Source organism: Bombus terrestris, chromosome 13 (genome assembly GCF_910591885.1).
Source record: "Bombus terrestris chromosome 13, iyBomTerr1.2, whole genome shotgun sequence".
In the NCBI taxonomy this organism is placed as follows: domain Eukaryota; kingdom Metazoa; phylum Arthropoda; class Insecta; order Hymenoptera; family Apidae; genus Bombus; species Bombus terrestris.
This window is the reverse complement of record NC_063281.1, coordinates 11,664,889-11,686,050: the sequence shown is the minus strand read 5'-3', so window position 1 is coordinate 11,686,050 and position 21,162 is coordinate 11,664,889. Positions and strand designations below refer to the sequence as shown.

The 21,162-nt window shown below is 35.0% G+C and overlaps 3 protein-coding genes across 6 annotated transcripts; 2 read left to right on the top strand and 1 right to left on the bottom strand.

Annotated features, from left to right (window-relative positions):
- Positions 1-362: 362 nt before the first annotated feature.
- LOC100644306 (CKLF-like MARVEL transmembrane domain-containing protein 4) lies at positions 363-12,880 on the bottom strand. Of its 3 annotated transcripts, XM_003400138.4 has the most exons (4): positions 12,509-12,880; positions 2,067-2,234; positions 1,872-1,985; positions 363-1,398 (listed from the first exon to the last, which is right to left on the bottom strand). In XM_003400138.4, the coding sequence occupies exons 1-4, from the start codon at positions 12,680-12,682 to the stop codon at positions 1,315-1,317; spliced, it is 540 nt and encodes a 179-aa protein (XP_003400186.1). In that variant the 5' UTR covers positions 12,683-12,880; the 3' UTR covers positions 363-1,314. The 3 variants fall into 3 exon arrangements, with proteins under 3 accessions (XP_003400186.1, XP_048267271.1, XP_048267272.1); XM_048411314.1 differs by lacking the exons at positions 363-1,398; positions 1,872-1,985 and having other exon boundaries at positions 2,198-8,360; positions 12,509-12,645; XM_048411315.1 differs by lacking the exons at positions 363-1,398; positions 1,872-1,985; positions 12,509-12,880 and adding an exon at positions 8,479-12,498 and having other exon boundaries at positions 2,198-8,360.
- Positions 12,881-13,559: 679 nt separating this feature from the next.
- On the top strand, positions 13,560-16,187 carry LOC100644415 (syntenin-1). The gene is made up of 8 exons (XM_003400139.4): positions 13,560-13,737; positions 14,030-14,095; positions 14,193-14,381; positions 14,454-14,564; positions 14,660-14,895; positions 14,971-15,124; positions 15,204-15,313; positions 15,386-16,187. Exons 2-8 carry the CDS (start codon positions 14,045-14,047, stop codon positions 15,438-15,440), a joined length of 906 nt encoding a protein of 301 aa, XP_003400187.1. The 5' UTR covers positions 13,560-13,737; positions 14,030-14,044; the 3' UTR covers positions 15,441-16,187.
- Positions 16,188-16,328: 141 nt separating this feature from the next.
- On the top strand, positions 16,329-21,084 carry LOC100644533 (protein brunelleschi). 2 transcript variants are annotated; one of them, XM_012315548.3, is made up of 12 exons: positions 16,329-17,505; positions 17,586-17,859; positions 17,930-18,128; positions 18,202-18,413; positions 18,477-18,675; positions 18,758-19,172; positions 19,251-19,471; positions 19,553-19,910; positions 19,976-20,132; positions 20,210-20,387; positions 20,460-20,683; positions 20,767-21,084. In XM_012315548.3, the coding sequence occupies exons 1-12, from the start codon at positions 16,568-16,570 to the stop codon at positions 20,950-20,952; spliced, it is 3,561 nt and encodes a 1,186-aa protein (XP_012170938.1). In that variant the 5' UTR covers positions 16,329-16,567; the 3' UTR covers positions 20,953-21,084. The 2 variants fall into 2 exon arrangements, with proteins under 2 accessions (XP_012170938.1, XP_003400188.1); XM_003400140.4 differs by having other exon boundaries at positions 20,761-21,084.
- The last annotated feature ends 78 nt before the right edge of the window (positions 21,085-21,162 follow it).

Below are 21,162 nucleotides of genomic sequence, written 5' to 3'. Positions count from 1 at the left end.
ATGTGATATAAAATAAAAGGAAAAGTAAAGTAACGAGTGTAAAAACAGCATATGACAGCATTTGATCGTCGAATCAGACTCGATAACAATCCTTTAATTTCCACTCTGATAATTGGTTGACGTTAGGTGATTTTGAATTATTCATTAAATATAGGAAGACAGTCGGCGATCTTTTTGCAAGCCTTGTATATAATTTCTTAACTGCCTTTTGATAAATCCATTCCACTGATGCTTATCTTTCCACTGATGTTATTCTTGTAGATTGAAAAGGAAAAGTTATACATATTCCAAAATTTCTTTATTTTCCTCATCTGACTCACTGAAATGAGAGGAAGCATTATTCGAACGCTGTACAAATGGAATTCAAAGACAATGTCAAAAACGAACATATATTTCAATGGTAATGTGTACAGAAAAAGTACAATGTATCCAGGAACACACTCATTCACGTAGTAGCGAACAGCTCTTACATCAATGAAAGTGAATTACATAAGTGTGCTTTATGTGATTGACAGAAAATAAAAAAAAACAAAATGAAGAAAAAACGATGTATAGCGTTCAATTTGTGCAAATATATTAACTTTATAAAACAGATATTTATATATATATATATATATATAAACGTATATAACTAATGCGTGTATACATATAAATAAAAAGTCGCGGTAGTGCGAGAAAGGTACAGTTAGAAAATTAAATTGGACGAGAAGTGCCGCGTAAGGTACATCGATGATCAAACTATATAATCCGTTGCATATTATAAAAAAAAAAAGAGATCGACATCCAATATGGATTTTATCGATTCTGAAACACAATTTGCTTTTAAAAGGTAACCTTTACATTTTATTTTAACCGTAACATTTTCCTTATTATTGTATATTATGTTTGTACAGTGAAAAATTGAACCGCGTAACGAAGAAGATACACGAATCTCGTCAAAACAAAAACTTTAAGAATCGTTGATATCTCTTCGGCGCATTAACCCGTCCTGAACCAGTAGTAAACTGCATTCATCTTTGTTTTATAATCGTTCGAGTAGCGATCATGATCCCAGAAAACCGTAGTGGCAAACCTCTATCGATCGAATAGCATGATCGTCCGGTTTGATCGATTTTTAAGGCACGTATATTATAGAGTCTCTCAGCTACAACACATGATCAGGTAGAGGCCCCGTTGGACTAGCTTCGACTCATTCGTCTGTCCACGATCTTACTCTTGTTCGTAGAACGTACGATCGCGAAAACCCGAGTGTAGTAGCTGTGTCGTAGGTGCTCTTCAGGTACCTAGCGTCTCTTCGAGTACCTTTGCTTCTCTTCACTGTGTGTTACTGCTTCTGAATTCGACGTAGAGGAAATACGACCCGGCAGCGTACGCCAACGTATTAAAGATTCCAAAGACCTACGCAAATAGTAGAAGAATTTTAATCGTTATTCTCATTAGTAGGTGAAAACCGGGGCGTTTTATGACTTCGATTGGATCGTCAAACAGGTACAGTTGTTCACAAACGTATCTGGACACCTACCATAGAAGCTTTTTATCCACATATCGTGCGCGTTACATAAAGCATTTTGAATTTTTATTCATAAAAGATTTCTATAAATGTTTGAAAATTTTATTGAGCAACTGTACCTTGTTTTTTTCATTTGACGCATAGTTGAGTAGAATGGAATAAATAGATTGCAGATTTTTATGCATTCATGGGATATTTAGAAATGCAACTACACTATAGTAAAATTCATGTTACTACAATTTGACCAGTGACGAGGATACTTATGAGCGATAGTATAGATTCCACCTGTCTAATAATATTCATAGAAACATAAATTTGCATAAATATCTGCAGTCTAGCGACGAGGCACGATTATTCTTACCCCTGCGGCAATATTCCTTGAGACCGCAAAACCTACAAGCGAGGTCCAGACAGATAACTGAACCACGATGGCAATAAAATAAAGGAAGGTGAATATTCCTGTGTTCAAAAGTTCCTGCAATTGAACAGACGCTTTGTAAGTACGAGGTGAAGTTGCGTTTGCATAATAAAAATTGCTGTTCAGCTGTTTACTCACCGTTGCAATCCAATTGATAGGTAGCTTAAGCGCTTCTCGAAGCGACAGCAGATAGGTGAAACTCCATAAAAGAGTAGCGATAAAAGCTGTTACGGCGACGAATAGAAACCAATGGGACCCGCTTACCAATGCCGGTGAAGCACATGACATACATATTATACCAAAACCCTGAAACCAATTGAAACACGCATTCCTTTAATTTAATGATTTTTAATGTCGAATCGATATTTCAATCCTCATTGTTTACATATGGGATTTTCATGTTTAAACTAATTCGAACACGACACTGCACTTTTTACGTTCTAGTTGTATTATTTGCTATGGAGGATCCCATTTATCTGGTTCATATTAGCTGTATAATTGTCTATTTACATAAATTATTTGTCAAACATGTTATGGCATGTAATATTAAATTTGGAATGTTCGAGGACATTATACGAATTTTTTTAATGACCCACACGGAACTCCCACGTTTACACTTTAGAAGTACCATAGATAAGTTTATCTATTAATGATCAATTTACCACTGCTTTTACTTGTTACCGCATATGAATAGAAGAAAAACACGAACAGCCTAAGAAGCCAAATTGTTTTCTAATGCTTCGTTAGCTTTACATCGTATTTCAGTAAATTTCTGAACGTAATAATTAAGCGATTTTCCCAGTTCTACCGGAATAAATTCCTCGAATTCCGGGGCTTCTGCTTTCGTTTCGAGTAGTTCAGGAAATTTTGCAGACAATGTATTGAACAAATAAACATCCCTATGAGCGATCTTATCTTGAACTTTCCCCAATTTCGCGTCTCTTTCAGCTTGCAAAGCGACGAAAGGAATCCTCTTTGCTTCGAGTTCCGAGGGAACTAAATTCCTTTTACTCAAAAGAACTTCTTTCATTCTGTCGAACTCCTTGGATTTCCACGCGACGTCTTTTGGAATCGGAACGCTTCGCGCCCTTTTCTCCGCTTGCAACCTCAACCTTGTCTCCTGTTCTCTCCTAAGTCTTTCTCTCGCCTCTTTCGCCTCTCTTTTAACTTGTTCCTCGTGCCTTGCTAATTTTTTCGCGACTATAGCGGGATCGTTATTGAGAAAATCGTTCTGCCAACTGGTGAAAAGTTTTTTCCTTCGTGTCTCTTTCCAAGTATATTGTTCGAACCAATCCATTCTTTCTATCGTTTCGTTACGAGAAACCTCTGCTTCCGTGAACACACGAAACAATCCACCACCATCGCCTACGCCTATCTTCTTGAAACCATCGTTATATAATACAGGAGATTCTAACAAGGTTAGATAAGTAATTGGTTCCAATGAAACGATTTGGGTAAATATCGGCTGGGTCGATTCGTTCTTTATATCCCACATCTCAAGGTTCCCGTCTTGGCTGCCGACCAAAAATACCCCAGGTTCGTTAGCCCAACAACAACTCGTATAACGAGAGGAAGTTGTTCTCCAAAATAAAGGAGAATCGATATGATCGTCGTCCCAAATGGCAAACACTCGTCCACCGACTGTCAGGAGCACGTTCTGAAGATGTGCCGACCGCGTGATCTCTACAACAGGGCCATTGTGTGCGTAAGAACAGTTTAACATATCGCATTCGATAATGTCTGTTGAATTTTTTTCGAATATTTGCTTTTCCCATGCGCAAGTTATCAACCCTTCTACGCAACCTATCCATAGATATTTCGTTATGCAATCCTTCTCTCTTACGTCATTTTTATTCATATCCGGCGAATTTTCACCGTGTTCAGCGACGATAGGTGGAAAGCAGAAACATAAAGAAGTAAACCGTGGCTTTTCATCGACAGTTTGAATTTTTATACGAAAACTCGGGCGAAGAGGTTCGTCAGAATCTTCATCATTGCGAATAGAGTGTCTCGAACGAAGAGAAATATTCCAAACTGCTATCGTGCCGTCTTCGGAAGCGGTTAGTAGTTGCACGTCAGAAGAAACGAATGGCTTTGTCAAGCTTCCATCTGGCTCTGTGTTATATTTGGCAGGTATCCACCGAATGTTTCGAACAGGTAGCTGATGAGAACGATGCTTGTCCGAAACAACGATAGGACGAAACACTGGTAAACTGTTCCGTGTCGACGTTCCAAGTTTTATATTTCCGTCGTCGAGATTATTTAAAAACTCTTTGATGTTCCAGATAACTATCTGACCAGTGGAACGACCTCCTATTAAAAGATTATCGTCGTAAGGGCAAAACGAAATGGAGTAAATTTCTCTGTGGTCCTGAAGTGCAAGCTGTGGACGAAGTGGATCGTTTAATTTCCAAAGGAGCACTCTGGTTTGAAATTCGGTCTTGTTTCTGCATTCGTTCATTCGAGTTTGTTCAGAAAATCTCGATTTGCTGATGTACGAAATCGCTAAGTATTCCGCGAATTTTGGATGCAACGAAACGTCAGAAACAGTTCTATTGGCTGTAAAATTGAAATCTGTGAACGACGCCTGTTCATGAAATGCAGGCGTATTGAAGACTGTTGAGATATCTTCTTCTCGATTAGATAAATTTTCAATATCATCCACGTGCAAATTAACAGCTGCGTTATATTTAATTGCGTCTATCATTTGTTGCGAACGAGCTTCTAAAAATAATTCTAAAGCTGTTTTTTCCCTGGGTTTCTCGATTTCCTTGCATTGAATAGCGTCCTCTCTTTGTGGCCGATCGTCGTCATCTTTTTCCGATCCTTCTTTTAACTGTCCCTCTTCTTCGTTATTTCCAACCATAAACTCGCTCAAAATGTCTTCGCACGCGTATTGAGTCCATGCATTTTTAGGATACTCGGGGCACGTTTGAACAAATGTTTCACGAGGTTGCATATACGTCTGGACAGCCCTGCAAATGCATTTTCTATCGACGTTTTCGAATTTCTCGTCTTCGTTGATCAGCTGAACATAACTGTCCCTAAAGTCATTAGCGCTTCTATCGCATAACGTTCGACAAGAATTCAGAAATCTTCCAGGTAATACGATTTCTATTTCAAAATATTCTCTCGTGTTCCTCACGAATGTTTCCTCTACTTCCAGGTCACTACCTAAAGAGTTCCACGGTTTAACAGTCTTTATTACTTTGCCGATAACTTTTTTCCAAATAATACGAGTAATATTTCTATTTCGTTGTCGTACAAGGTCCCTCGCTTCTTCTGTGAGACAAATCACAAATTCGTCGGACTTCAACTCGGTAGACGAATAGCCTACAAGGAACGTATCAGCCTCGTAAATTTCGATATGTTCTCGAAAAACCGCCAGTGAGGAATCAGGTGATTTAGCGAACTTTGCGACAACGTCTCGGCGCACATACGCCCACGGATATTCCAGGAACACGTGTTCGCCGACCAAACAACCTAGTTCTCGTTGCGTCTTGGGATCGAGCTTCACGCGTTCTACATTCTCGATATTTTCGTCGACTAGCGTCCACCCGTGCGGATACTTAACCGCTTTCCTTCGCATCTCGTCTTTCTTTACGACTGTCCGGTACGATACTCGGTTAGAGTCATTAGAGATACCAAGCATCGATCAAACTTTCTTATATCCTAGAAACCAACCGACTTCGATCATCCTACGTTAGATTTCTTTCTAGCTGTTATTTGTCGCAAATGAAAATCGTTCACCTAAAGAAAGTTATATTTAAAGCTGCGCGGCCTTGATTCGAGCTACACTCGACGTCGTATTTTATTCCATTTGATACTCTCCTCATGCGACTAGTCATATTCCTTCCCTCGTACTCGTCAACTATGAACAATCTACGAATTTAACCTACTAGATATAAATCAGTCACGACAAAGCGTTTAGTGTTGCGAAGAAGTAAAAATAACGCGCGAACCTTGTTGGCATGAAATTTAGATACGAATGTTTATAATATACGAGAGGCTGGAATGTATGAAAGGGTGAACGGGCGCGAAAGTGCGAAGGATTGGAACGCTGATTGGAACTGTATACCGAAGGAAGAATTTCACTTTCACTCGTTTGAAAACGTCGTCGACCGCGATAAACGTTCGACTGAGAATTCCTAACATCGATAGCTTATGCAACGACCGTACAAGTTATTAAAATATTAGCGACATAATCGTTCGATTTGCTTAGAAATAGCTTGTGTTTTCTTTTATTTAATTTCTATTCTTTAATATCGGTATGATGTTTTTGAAACGAAATAACGACAATTCCTAAAATAACTTTAAAAGAGGATAACTAGCTGTTAGGAAATATAGGTCAGGCATCTGCATTATTCATTGGGGGAACGATCTACGAGCATTAATGCGCCACTTTTAATATACATACATAACATTAATGGTCGTAATAAAAATGATAGCGAACCGCTTTAGCCCCATTCACTTAAACTATGTAGTAGATATGCAATTGATGAGCAGGGAACTGAAACATGACATCATCGCATTGACGGCGCACACATTTGCCGCTGCATTCCGATAACGATAGTTTTCGCTTTTGCAACGTATCGGCAAACGTAAGGACTTGTAACGGTTTCGTACGAGGCTTTTCCATATTTCGTTGAAGCTTCAGGAGTCTCTTAACATTCGACAAGCTTAATTGGCCCGAAAACTTAATTGCCGTAAAAACGTGCAACAAATTTGACTTGAATGAAACATACAGAGAAGGCGGGCGGATGTGTAACGAAGAAAATTTTCGTGGAAGCGAATGCTCTTCTAAACTTAGCAACAAGTGTTCTACTAAATTCGAAGTTTCCATCGTCGAGTCAATGGTGATGAATGAGAACGCGAATTACTGAAATAATACATGAATTAGGTTATTGGCTACTATCGCTGAGTGTCAGACGAGTTTATCAAATAAGTGGAAAAAGTGTTTACGGCGGAAATAGCACAATAAACTCAATTAACGTGATAAAAGATATTTGTAAATAAAAAACGTATACGCGCGCGTGTGTGTGTGTAAAAATTTCTCAGCAATTCGGAGGCATTCATTTGCAGACGTATGTGTAACGTGATTGTCATTCGTGCATGTACGAAACCGCTTACTTAAAGTCCAGATAATTAATCGAAATGCTAAGTCAGTACTTCGAAATAGCAGATAAGATATAACTCGAGGAGAAACCTTACGACACACATGCGCTATTCGTGTACGATTAGTAAGTGGCTACTACCTACAGTTTGGACTAACAGTTTACAAAGCTAGATTTTTTATTCATCGCGTCACGATCAATTAATCGAAATTAAGAAGAAATCCTGAGAAAAGCATCATTATGTGAAACAGAGTTATGTAAAACAGGGTGTTTTCTAGTTCAGGATTTAAATTATGACGATAAATCACATGTTAGATGAGTTCGAAAGAACAGTGATTGGTATTGATAAATTCTCTTGGATAACAGTAACGAATTTGGCAATAAAGTAAAGGAAATTTTAAAAGTAAATTTTATTAATTCTTACAAGTCATCCGATTCGAGTCATCGCTAGAAAACAACGCGCAACTTATCAGTTTATTAATAGACATTACTTGTAAAAGTTGGGATATTATTGTGTAAGGGAACAACGATGTTAAAACTACAGTCATATCATTTATCGGCTTGTTTCACGCGTCATTTCTAAAACTATAGCGCTAAACTTTAGTATAATTCTGTCAGGGAAATGACGTATACTTCTTAAAACAGTGATGACTCTAACAAGTTCTCCGCTTTATCTTAAGGTTCCAGAAATAATACTTTTACAATCGGAGACGAACGACTTGGACTCGTAACTTCCGAGCAGCGAATAATTATGCTTTTCATTCTTGGCAATAAATGGCACCGGAAACTGTGACTTATATGAAAAAGAAACGTCGATCGATTCGCGTAGATCGATACGCCTCGTGTTCGTTCCACTCGTTTAAATTGGCAAATACTTTCAAAATTATCAGGATTTACGCTAGTTCACGGGCTGTTGTAACTTTTTTTCTGTTTAAAAGGCCACTGTTCGCGATACAGGTCTCTGTTTATCTATAAATCAATTTGTGCAACATTACGATTTATTAAACGATTACGTAATTTCAATGAGCCAACGTACGCTATCGCGCTTGTTCGATCATAATGAAATGCACACCGGTTATAGAGAAATAACTGCGTAATTAGTAATATAAACCGCGCTAAATAACGTTACGGATTTAACTCTGACACGAGTGTGATATAGAAGAACTTGAATAGTATTTTGCGTGTCGACAAATATTCCTTGTAACGCGTTAACTATTTCTTACGTCGTATTTCTTGTATTTCCTTTCCCATGTTGTATACGTAAATATTTTATACTCCCATGTAAATCACATCTTTCTTCATCACAGTTTGCGTCATTCTACGAAGAACAGACAAAAATTACAGATGAATAATAATGCTACTTATTATTGCTCTTCAAATATGTAAATCGTTTACTCAACCATCCACCCACGTGGTGTAATGTACGTGTTATATACCTAAGAGATTAGGTCGTGCAATACAATTGCAAGTACACATAGATATCGTCCAAGATCGCAAAACCAATAAGAAGAAGAAATATAAATCGACGCCCATATTCGATATATCTATAAGATTCACCGTGTGATCTAATCAATTGGCTTATACTTTCACAAACATGGAGAAAAGATTTATATGACATGAATTTGCCACTCGAGTCTCTTTCTCTGTGCTGCGAGGCGCAGCTTGTCCTTGCGTATAAGGTAGGTATTTGCGTGTGTTTACCGAGTTTACTGCATAACTTGTTGCACAAGGCGATATGCTTGGTGAACAGCTTATACACCATAGACACTCGTGAACCTAGAACTCTGTAATCGTCGTCGTGATCGATATTGCACAATTCCTTGTGTTTTGTTCGTCTGTGAACTAGCTAAAATTCATATCCTTCGAGTGTTTCTATCCGTCGAGTATTTTTCAAGTATCTAGTAATACGAGTATTATTGATTTCTCGAAATTTCTCAATAATATCTTACACGATGTAAGGAATGCAGTACGATGTTATTATCAGGACCACGATTAGCAAAACGATCGATCATTGATAGAATGTTTAAAGATAATACTTTACGAGAAATATTTGAAGATAAGAATAAAAATTCAAAGAAACTGTGACGTTTTTATTTATATTATACATATTATACATATGCGGACAAAATACGATTGATAATATTTATGGAATATTATAAATATTAGAAATATTTCAAATAAATGATCACGTGGAAAAAGAATTATTCTATTACCTGGAAAATTCAATTACTCAAACAACGTGTGTCGTGATCAGTTCGAATAATCAAGATTCTACTGTAGTTCGTTCGACAAGAATAACAAACGTTCATCTTAGCGAGGTTAGCAACAGTATCGATGACAGTTTGTTCCATATGCACGTGTTTTCCGTTCGGCTACTGTCTAACTTTTTTCGCGCGTTTTCTTTTCACGCTCTGTCGAAGAAAATTACTGAACGACTAAGTACGTATCACCCTGACCGAAATTCACCATTCAAATGAACCGATTTCTTCCCATTGTGTTCACTGTTACGAAGATTATACGATATTGGTTGTACGACACGATTGGGGTTATGTTTACTTGAAAGTCTTCTTAAATTCTGCCTTTACGACTCGACGTGGAACAAAAAGTTGAAACATGTAACTAAGATATCAGCTTGTTGGTAATGAATTTATTAATAGGTAAGAAACTAGAGACATAAGAAACGTGTAAGAACTATAGACTTGAACAGCTTAGAAAAGTTGTAGGATCTATGTCATCGGCGACCCTGAAATATGCTGGATTCATTCTGTTCGTGAGTATCATTGTACATGAGACATAATACATATACGAGAATAGATATGACGTACGTGAATGACACGGTAAATGACATTCATATTGTGTTAGTTGTACTATCTATTTCTTATTAATGCATTCCACATTAAGGCGTCTCGCTGCTAATGATCAGAGTCGAAGGCTGGAACAACTGGCTTGAATAACAAGCCACTTCACAAATACTAGACAGGATTAATAGAGACGATGTTTTTGGCATCATTCATCGTGGTTTGGGCATTCATTCATCAACGATAGTAATTGCTCGTTGCAATAATTTAACCTCTTGGAACTAAAAAACACGAAAAATTTCAATGAAATTTGATTCGAGTCGCATACGTGGATCCTATGAACGATAAAGTAGTTAGTAGAAGAACGAAAAATTATCGAGAAAAAGTCAAGGACAGCATGAATTTTTAATGAATCGTTCCGATACCGTTGGTACGGCCTCGACGTATGGCAGTAGGATGGAACTGTGAGTATGTGGGACGCCACGTATGGTCCCGGTCATCGGGATGAACATGTATGGTCATCGAACGTGTGTCTAGTTAGTAGGGACGTGTGTCGAGCGCATCGAAACTATGCCACCGACCGGGAATCATTCCAAGACTTAGGTCAATCACGCACGATCATCATCTTTAATAAAAACCGGTTCTCTTTCTCCTTCACATCATTGATATTTGTAGATTTGTTGCTTCTTCCTCTTTAAGAAAATATATTCGGTTTTTAATTTTTTTTTTTTTAATATTTAATCTGTTTATTTAAAACTTGAAATTGCGTATTTGAAAGTTAAGATGAAATAATATGTATACTTTTATTTAGAGGATTTAGACTCATAAAAGTTCATTGAATGCACCAAAGATGCGAAGATATATAAAATACTCGAAGTACCTATAGCGCTTATTACGAATGACGACCAAAATTTTCTGCTTAAATAGCATTTCCTTAGCAGTTACATAGTTTCTTTAGTTCGTAAAAGTATGAATTTATATAAATATCCACAGGCTAATAATTATGTAAAATTTATAACACTTTGCATACCACGTAAATAAATATGCAACCGATAATACACCGTCTGTATCGACAAATGCGATTCGAGGACAGCAAAAGTCTCGTGAAATAAATATCTTGGTTATATTTGGTTTCTATCTGCTAGTAATCTAATCGCACTGCTACAAAATCACCGTCAGGATTTATCACATGTATATTTTTTTTGCTTATGTCTCGCTATATAAATTAGCTCATTTATTTCGACGATAGAAAACAATGCGTATTTATTTACGAGCAAATATAAACCGGAAAACGTCAGCGGGCGTGTCTCTGATTGCACGTGCGTGAACCAAAGAGAAACGATGCTTGCCGATGCTGATCACTTAACGGTACCGCCGATTTCGAGGAGGAATCCATTACGCAGCCGGAAAATAAAAAACAATCAGCTCGTTTTTATTAATATTTCTATTTTAATGACATTTTATAATTTAGAAAAAGGAATATTTTAATATGTAGTAGCTAATAGCGGAAAGGATCTTTTAAATCCAGTGATATAGTTGAGGAAATATTGTAGAAGGCAAAGGTATATGTAACTTAAGACAAACAATATTTTAATATCTTTTAATATATTAATCTTGTTAACAAAAGAGATGTTTGTGGCGAGAAGGGCGGAAAAACGTTTGTGCCAAAATTAAATAAAAAGATAATTGTGATAACATGGATATGATAACAATCCAAGTAATGTATTTTAAAACTGTTCCCCTGCAAAATATGGAAATTGTGTCTTACCGTGTTCTTTCTCTAATCTTCGTATGGAAACAGAATTAATATTTAACGCCGTGATTTCATAAGAAATTATTATTACTGTTTCAAGATAGTGGATGATAGTTCGTTAATCGTTCCGTGAGTAGATTACCGTTATGCAGTTATGCCGTTGCAGGTTCAACGTTACGGTGCAAACAAAATTCGAAACTACGTATGTTTTCTTACTTTTTAAATGATAGTAAATTTCTTTACTGCATGCTCGAAAGAGTAAGTCGTATTTAGTAGACACGAAATTGCGCAATGCTGAAAAAGATGCGTGTTTAAAATAACAATACCGTGAAAAAAGATAATAGGATCGTAGTAGCAAAAACGATGATGAATGTTTGCCAAACTCCAATGAGATTAACAACATCGCAAAAATAAAACTCCGTCTAAACGACATAGTAGCTGTTCTTACTTTGCAATACACATTGAAAAACACGATGTGTACTTATATCTTGTGTGTGTACGATATGTACCTATATCTTTGAAACGTGGAACAAACATGCGTCTGAGGTTTACTAGTACGTGTTATTCTATTTTTATCAACATAAATGTATTGTGTAGAACCAGTTGCATAAGACTACATATTTAATCCATCATATTGTTTGAAAAATACACGAATGCAAGGAAATCGAAATACTCGGTGCGATAAATTCTACAACATATTAATTTCTCCGATATTGTTTGTTTTTATCATATGCGAAGATCTCAAAAATATCATTAATCATTATTATTGAAAAAAATTTTAGATTGCAATCAGCGCTACCTTGTTTTATTAATGATTAATAACCACATTTAATTCTGGCTGTTTGATTAATTAAATTTTGCATTTTAATCAGAAGAAGATTAATTACCGAAGTGTGATCGATAAGTTTTACTTACCACTTGTGTGAGTTTAATGATACCAGGTATCGTTCTGAAGTAGGACACGTTCAACGTAATGCCTAACAGAGGGTTAGGTTGAACCGGTTCCGTCTTTACGGTAGGCACCTGTCGAGGATTGTTGCTGGCGTTATTGCTGGAACCGTCCATTGTCACAACGGTCTCCGACATCATATTATGTTTTCTTCGCGCCAAATATACCACGACGTAATTCGACGTATATTCGTCAGTGAAAGGAGTACCGGTGTGAATATGAACACTAATAGAAAATAAAGATAACCGGTACCGCGATTGCCAAGTTCGGAACACCTGTTGGTTCACCACGGCCCGCACGGAGGCCTCACTATTGAATACTACCTACGTATTAGCCAACAACCCGCTGTTCCCCTACCGTATTCTATTTTCCCCCACTTTTATACAATTCCTCCTTTAACTTGTCAACGAAGTTGAAACCAATCGCCACGTCTTACGAATTTTCTGGCTCTTCCACTTCTTCCTTATCTATGCCAACCGATAAATACATTTCATTCAATTTTGTACCTCCTTTTTAAAAATTCCATAAATTTTTAATATTCTTCCCGTGTAAACTTTATCATATTCGCTTTAGATCTCGGTTTATAATTCAATACAGAATTGCATCATGAATATTTGATAATCATGTAAAATATCTCTTCGTATCCCTACTTTAGAAAATATGCGATTATTGAAATGTAGAATATCTTGTAACTTAATAAAGCGTGTTTTTAGAACAAAGTAGCTGTTAATTAAAATTTATGTGTGGGAATATCAATACTCTAGTAAATGTATTTTTTTCGAAGAATAAAGAATGATGTATGATCTATTTGACTTAACTTCATTAATGAAATTATTGATATGAGGATGTATTTTTAAATAGATGCGCCTTGGCATGGTTACAAGAGAATTTGGAAAATTATTGGTCACTAAAAGAGGTAATGTAGAGGTAATGGCGACCCAATAGCTTGCGATTGCGCGTTATATACAACAGCGTTAACCAATAAAGAAATTGCCCTAACGGAATCGACGTTGACACATCCCACTAGGAGAGTTGTTTTGTTCATCACTTGTGGCTTATCAATGATGCTTCAAGTGCCTCTCATGACGTTTAAGACGTGTAATTTCGTGTTTTTTACATAAAGTAGTGAAACGTTGACCAGAGGCTTTGTGCATCGTGATAGGAGTATTGTATTTTATCAATCATCTTTTTAGAGGTGTAGTATTTAAACTTGTATCTAGGTATAAACATTTGTGTAAGATACCTTAGATATCCAGTGCATTCATCGCATTGGTATGCGGATGATCATCGGCTGGATTACGATATTATATATATTATTTCATATTTACTATGTTTTAAATTTCATACATCTATTTCTGTTTTGTTTATACTGTCACTGTTTTAAATTACGATAAATAATTTTACATCCTTGTTTATTGCTTCATTTCACAATTAACAAACAAATTGCTCCTTAAAAACATATTTTATATAGGTACACTTTTTTTCAGCAAAATCTATACAAAATGTCTCTGTATCCAACTCTCGAAGACTTGAAGGTGGATCATATGATGAAGGTTCAAACTTTTAGCTATATATATTTTTAACTATAAAGTTATCCATTATTTCACATATTATATATTATATGTATATTAATTTATATCATATTTGCAGGCTCAACTACAAATGGAGTCGCAACACAATGTTCTACCCATATCGCAAGAACAAACTGAACCATCTGCACCTGCGCATAATACCCTTTCTAATATGTTATATCCTTCATTAGGAGAATATATGGGTTTGGAACTTACTGAAGAAATAATAGCACAAAATATGCCTGAATATTCTCGTGTTAAACAAAATGTAAGTGATATAATAGGACTTTAACTAACTTACAATTTACAGCAAAATAACTATAAAAAATCTATGTTTCAGATGATGGTACATACACCTGTAACATCAGGTCCTTTAGCAGGTATGGTTGCACCACTATCTGGCCAGTCCTTAGGATTACAGAGAGCACAAGTTACAAATGGTATAAGAGAAGTAAGTAATTTTCCATATTTATGTTATATAATACATATAAAATACTAGTATCTTATATCTCGAGAAGGAATAATCTTTTTATCTTATCATTACAGTTGATATTATGCAAGGATAAAGATGGTAAAATTGGTATGAGAGTTAATAATGTAGATAATGGCATTTTCGTATGCCTAGTAAGGCAAAATTCGCCTGCTGCACTTGCTGGATTACGATTTGGAGACCAAATTTTGAGTATCAATGATGTTTCTGTTGCTGGATATACAATGAAACAAGTTCACAAAATTTTCAGAAACGCTGACATTAACGGCATTAAAGTAATAGTAAGGGACAGGTCAGTTACATATTCTTTTTAATCAGTAAAATTATAATTTTACTATTTTTTTTTATTAAATTTTGTCAATTTTAGACCATTTGAACGCACAGTAACAATGCACAAAAATAGGATAAAATATATTGGATTTCAGTTCAGAAACGGAAAGATAGTCTCTTTAATTAAAGATTCTTCTGCTGCCAAAAATGGACTTTTAACAAATCATCAAATATTAGAAGTTAACGGAAAGGTTTGTTATGACATAATAAATTTATGTGTTTAATACAGTTAATAAGTTTGAATAATATCTTTTCCACAAAATGGTTTAGAATGTTATAGGGTTAAAAGACAAAGAAGTCACGGAAGAGATTGAGAAAGGCGGGAATATAATCACGTTGACGATTATTCCATCGTATATTTTTGACCACATGATTAAAAAGTACATTTTCGTTAGTATATAACATTATGTCTAACTATATTGCAAATATTTTATCGAAATAATATTTTTCAGAATGAACAGCAGCTTGTTGAAAACACTTATGGACCATTCTACACCAGATTTTTAAAATAGCCTTGAATTCGTATTTTAAAGTTGACTTCATATCTTATTTTTTTAGAGATATATATGTACGTGTTTCATATTACAATTACCATATATAAATCAGGTATAGTAGTGAGTTTATATTCCACATATATAAAAGGATATAATAAAAAGATAAAGATATAAATCATATTTAAAAAATTAATATCTTTATAATACTTATTATTCGATTTTTTAACTAAAAAGTTAATAGGAATAGTTGGAAGTTTTCATTATTTATCATATATAAAAGAATGGTAATATATAAAGGTATATTTAAATCATTCTTCATATTTACATAATACCTAACAAATATGTAATGCTTATTCATTTTATTATTTGGAATATAACCACTTTATTACTATGTCCAGGGTATCTTTGTTATTTAAATAAGAATGTTTGTTAATTCTTTTAACAAAAGGTTCATATCTTTTTTTAACAATTCAAGTTATATGAAAGTATTTTAAACAATGACGCTTAATTATACTTGATATGTTTGTGCATATTTAAACAATTTCCATAGTATAAAAACTGCACATTACAGTTTTAATCTGTTTTTTATAACATTTATGTAATATTTCATTATATGTATTTTTTCTATTGATATAATCTCCATAGAATCTTTAGGTAAAAATATAATATTTCGTATTATATTTTAGCAATGTGCCAATTCTGTACAAACTTTAAATAAAATGTATACTCCTTAGAATTAAAAGTTACATATTTACCTATATTTTGCTTTGTTTCCTTTCTTATTCTTTGTATTTTTGTTATTTGTTATCCTTATTTTGTGTTCTTTAACAAGTTTTCGTTCCTCTGTGATTACTAATTTCCTCTGCTAATACGTATGTAATATAAATATGATAAACATTTTATAACGCACGCGCATTTGATACGCCTTAAACATGGCAGTTTGTGTTTTATTTGTCGTCCCTGCAAGTGTAGTAACATAACAATTATCAAAGTGAAATGTAATATTAAATATTGTTATGATGAACGCGGGATATTATTGTCGGATTAAAGAATTATCATATATCCGTAATACCGCAGGCAAAGTTATTATCTATGTAAACCTAGGTACCGTAAAGTACTACTAGGAAGTGAGTGATATAAATGCGCTCGGCTATTAGTGTTATTTTGTCGAGTCCGGTACCCGACAACAAGATGTCTCATCCTGATTACGAGCAAACTGCTCATGATCATGCAGCATTGCTTCTACTTTTGAGGCCTATTGGCACACAAATCAAACAAAAGACTATTACCAGGTTATGTGAACGAATAATGAAAGCAGGCAGCAGATTCTCTGTGGCCGATTCTACTGGTGGAACGCGCGAAATTCTTGCTAGATTCGTTAGAGAACATCCTGTTGAAAATAACGATTGGGGAGATTTTCAAACTCACAGAAGATTGTTAGGATTAATTACTTTTGGCAAATATGACAATCAAGTGGAGTTAAACGAGTTGTGCAGAGTCCATGAGACTTTAAAAGTAAAGTACAGTGCAACATTGTATGATTCACGTGCTATTCTTTTTGGGCCATTAGAATCAAATAACCCTCATGAACCACCATCATCATATAGTACACCTTCGAATTTCAAAACTAGAGCTGTGTTTTATACAGATGAGACATGCCCTGATCTCGAAGTTCATGTAATGGAATGTCTCAATTCTTTATTCTGGATTTTGGAATCCAAAAGATTAGAAAGATCAAGAGAAAAGATAGACCGGGTCTCTCTTTTACTAGCTCCTTTTGAAAAGAAAGATTTCATAGGATTAGATCTTGAATCTAGGAATAATAGAAAAAGATGTGTAGGTCGCATGACAAAACATTTGGGTGATTTATGTCTCCAAGCTGGTCTACCAGCAGATGCTTTGAGCAATTATAATTCTGCAGCTAGCGTACTACAAGCTGTAAATGATTGGTTGTGGCTAGGAGCAGCATTTGAAGGTTTATGTGCTGCATCTGCTTTAGTGTTATATCCAAATATGTGTAGAAGTCTTCCATTGCAGAGAAACTCTTCTCTTCAGGAAGGAAGTCCAGGTAAGCAGAGGTATGTATAGAATAAATTAATTTCAGAAATGGAAATTTAATGCTGTGGATAAAGAATGGATAATATTTTACTATATATAGAAGAGGTTCACAAGCTGTGGCAACTTTGCTATCGCCGCCAGCTATAGAGGTGGTAAAGAGTAATATGCCACATATTTTGCTACCTGAAGAAATATCAAAAAAATATCGCGAGGCAATAGTACATTACAGTAAATATCAATATGCTGGAATTATTGAGACAGAAGCTAGCTTTAAGGCTACAAGAATTTCAATAGAGCAAAACTGTACTTTACAAGCTGCTTCATACTTAAATAATGTCATACTTATAAATTTACCATTAAGTGAGCAAGAAAAAGTATGTAGTTTACGCGAGAATGTTATTAATTTACTAAATGACAATAACAAGAAATTATACAATATTTTAGATTGATCGGTTCACTACATTATCAGATTTATACACAAGTTTTGGTTTTATAAGAAAAGCATCATTTTGTCTAAGATTAGCTGCAACAAGACATGTATCTCAAAATAATCCTAATCCAGATTGGCAACAGTGTTATAATTTAATGCTACAAGCTACTTCTGGATTTAAATTGTCCTTAGATCCTGTTGATATGTCTCCTGGTAATTTTTTTTATGACATAATTTTGCATCGCGTCGTAACGCGTTAGCGTTAAGGGAAAATTTGTTTGTATAGAAAACCATAGAGGCTGGCCAGTTATACAAATTCAGGTAATAAATGAACTTGTTACTGCCGCTAATCGCATGGGTAATCCAGCATTAGCGACGAGACACATGACATTTCTACTTCAAACGATGTACAATTACTTAACTCCTAATGAACGTAAAGAAACTGCTTTGCAACTTCAAAATGTATCTCAACAATGCGAGGGCGCTCCCGTACCTCTCGTAAGTTTTAGGAAAATGTTAGGATAATGTTTTCAGTGTTGAAAGTAAAATTGTTCCCAATAGGTTTTAGATTCTGGAACAGTTATACCGCCTGCTAATTTAACGAATATTCCAAAAACTAAATCGTTTATTTTAAAAAATATGCAACCACATCTTCAACCTCAAAAGATTGAAAGGGTCAAAGAAGATCATGGCCCATTTTTATTTACACCCATTAATTTTGGATCTTTAGAGAGGAAAAATATATCTAAGAGTAAAGTAGGTACGTGCATGTATCGACTAGATGTTGCCTACAAAATTATATTATTTATAATTTACTATATAACAAATATAAATGGTTACAGATTATTTATGGGTAGAAGGTGATATTTGCGAAGTATCCATGCAACTTATTAATCCCTTGCCGTTTGAACTTCACGTTTCCAATATGAGGCTTCTTACAAATGGTGTAGTATTCGAGTCAATTCCCGAAAGTATTACGCTTCCTGCTGAATCAGGACCAATTGCGGTAACATTAGCGGGCAGGCCTAAAGAAATTGGAGATTTAGAGATTCTCGGCTTTAGTACGCATACATTAGGGGTGAAATCAAATTGTAGATTAAGGTATATGGAGGGAATGGTTCACTCTCAATATACTGTCGAGGTAGTCCCAGCTTTACCGAGAATAGAAGTAGCCACAAGTTTACCTCAAACTGCAAGCTTTAGCTCCGGAGACAATATAGTGACTAGCGCAAGTATATCACTATATGGTGGAGAAAGGTATGTCTATTATAAATAATTATATTAACAAATATATGACCTTTATACTGGAACTTAATAGTCATTTCTACGCTGTAGTGCCGAATGTACTGTAACAATTACAAATATTGGCCAAGTTCCTATCGAAACAATCGAACTATCAATACAATCAACATTAGACACAATACTCGAAAGTAAAATATTTAAATGGAGCGATAAAAATTTTATGGAACAATTACCCATACAACCCGGCGCTAGTGCCAGTCTTACATTGTATTTATATGCGGCTACAGATTTTATAGCACCTACATCGCGAAATGGTAATATGATCAATTTTTTCTATCTTTTTCTTTCAATACAATGACAGTGTAATAAATTATTATATATTAAATATCTTTTAGATATTAGCAGCAGTACGTATCTTAGTCAGCCGAGCAGCTTAATGTCTCATTCAGGACACAGCTCGTTACCATCTAGATTAAGTTCCCCGTCGCATACAAAGAGACAATCCGAATTAACTTCCTCATTCAGATCAGGTTTAAGTTCTCATTCGGGCCATTCTTCTTTGGCAAGTTCGCGTTTATCCAAGCTTGCAGTTCCATTACATACTTCAAATGTTGTCGAAGGGCAATTGAAAATAAAGTATTCGGGTGGTACAGGTCTAACGGCAGGTTATTGTCGTATATCATCAGTTTTTATCACAATTGAAATGTTGCCTAGTGTACAAATTACAAATTGGGATGTACTTCCAGCAGAAACGTAAGCGCTTAACGAAAGAGTCATATCTCATATTTCGATCTCAATACGTATATGTATATTTCCAGGCCGTCACAATTTTATCTCGTGTTAGATTTAACAAATATGACTAATCATGAAATGGAATTGCATTATACACAAACTAAATGTATATACATGGAGGGTAAAGAGCCTTGTAGAATTCCTGTACCGGTTGATAGATGTCCACTTAATAAATTATCAATGGTAATAAAGAATATCTTTTATTCGTATTACAATTAAGAAATCTTATAATTAACAAATAGTTTCTGTTTTATTGATAGTTAAATGGGGCAGGTGATATCGGAGAACTACAAAAAGTTTGTTCCGAACATATTGCTTCGTTAGTTGACTTACGGTGGCAATTATTGGGCACGGAATCGATCGGTAAAGCAACCCTTTCTGGTATTACTCTCACCCAAGATATGTTGGATCTCGTTAGAATGAGTCCCTTACAATGGGGTATGTTTGAATAATTGTCGTATAATTATGATCCTTTAACTACTCTATATTAAATTGATAAATATTTTTCAGAAATCAAAATAAACGATGCAACTGTAAAGGCACAAGATGAACTTACGTGTAGTTTAGGTGAATGCGTTAGTGTCGGAATAGGAATATGTAATGCTTTGGAACATCCACTAAGTGATCTTATGTTAACTATAAATTTTTATCAAGATCACCATAATGGTGTAAATAATTATCAATTAGAAACGAGATTATCCATTGCTGGCGCAAATAAAGTCATGCTTCCAGCAGTAAGTTATTTTAGTGATAAAAATATATACAGTCCTAATAATTGCATTTCCTTCTCTTTCTTTCTATTCTTTTTTAGTTACAGGAATATGGACGAGTTTATCACGAATGTCGTGTAGTATTCTTTACAGCTGGACAGTATAAAATAGATATTCAATGTAGTAGTAAAGAGTCAACTCCAAATACGCCAGTTCTTTGTTCGGAATTGATAAACGCTGGACATACGTGGCGTTATATACCACCGATAGAAATAACTGTCGATGATTACTGATGTAAATGAAATTATTAAATATGTGATTTATTAGACAGAGAGAAAAATAAAATATATTTATGCTTTGTTATTATCACTCTATGCAGTAAGATGTAAAAACTTTTACTTTTTTTAATAAACTATCAAAGAATAGTTGGTTTCTATGAATATTCCATTTCAATATATTTATATTTTACATATTTACTTTACAGATATGCCGCTACACGCGCT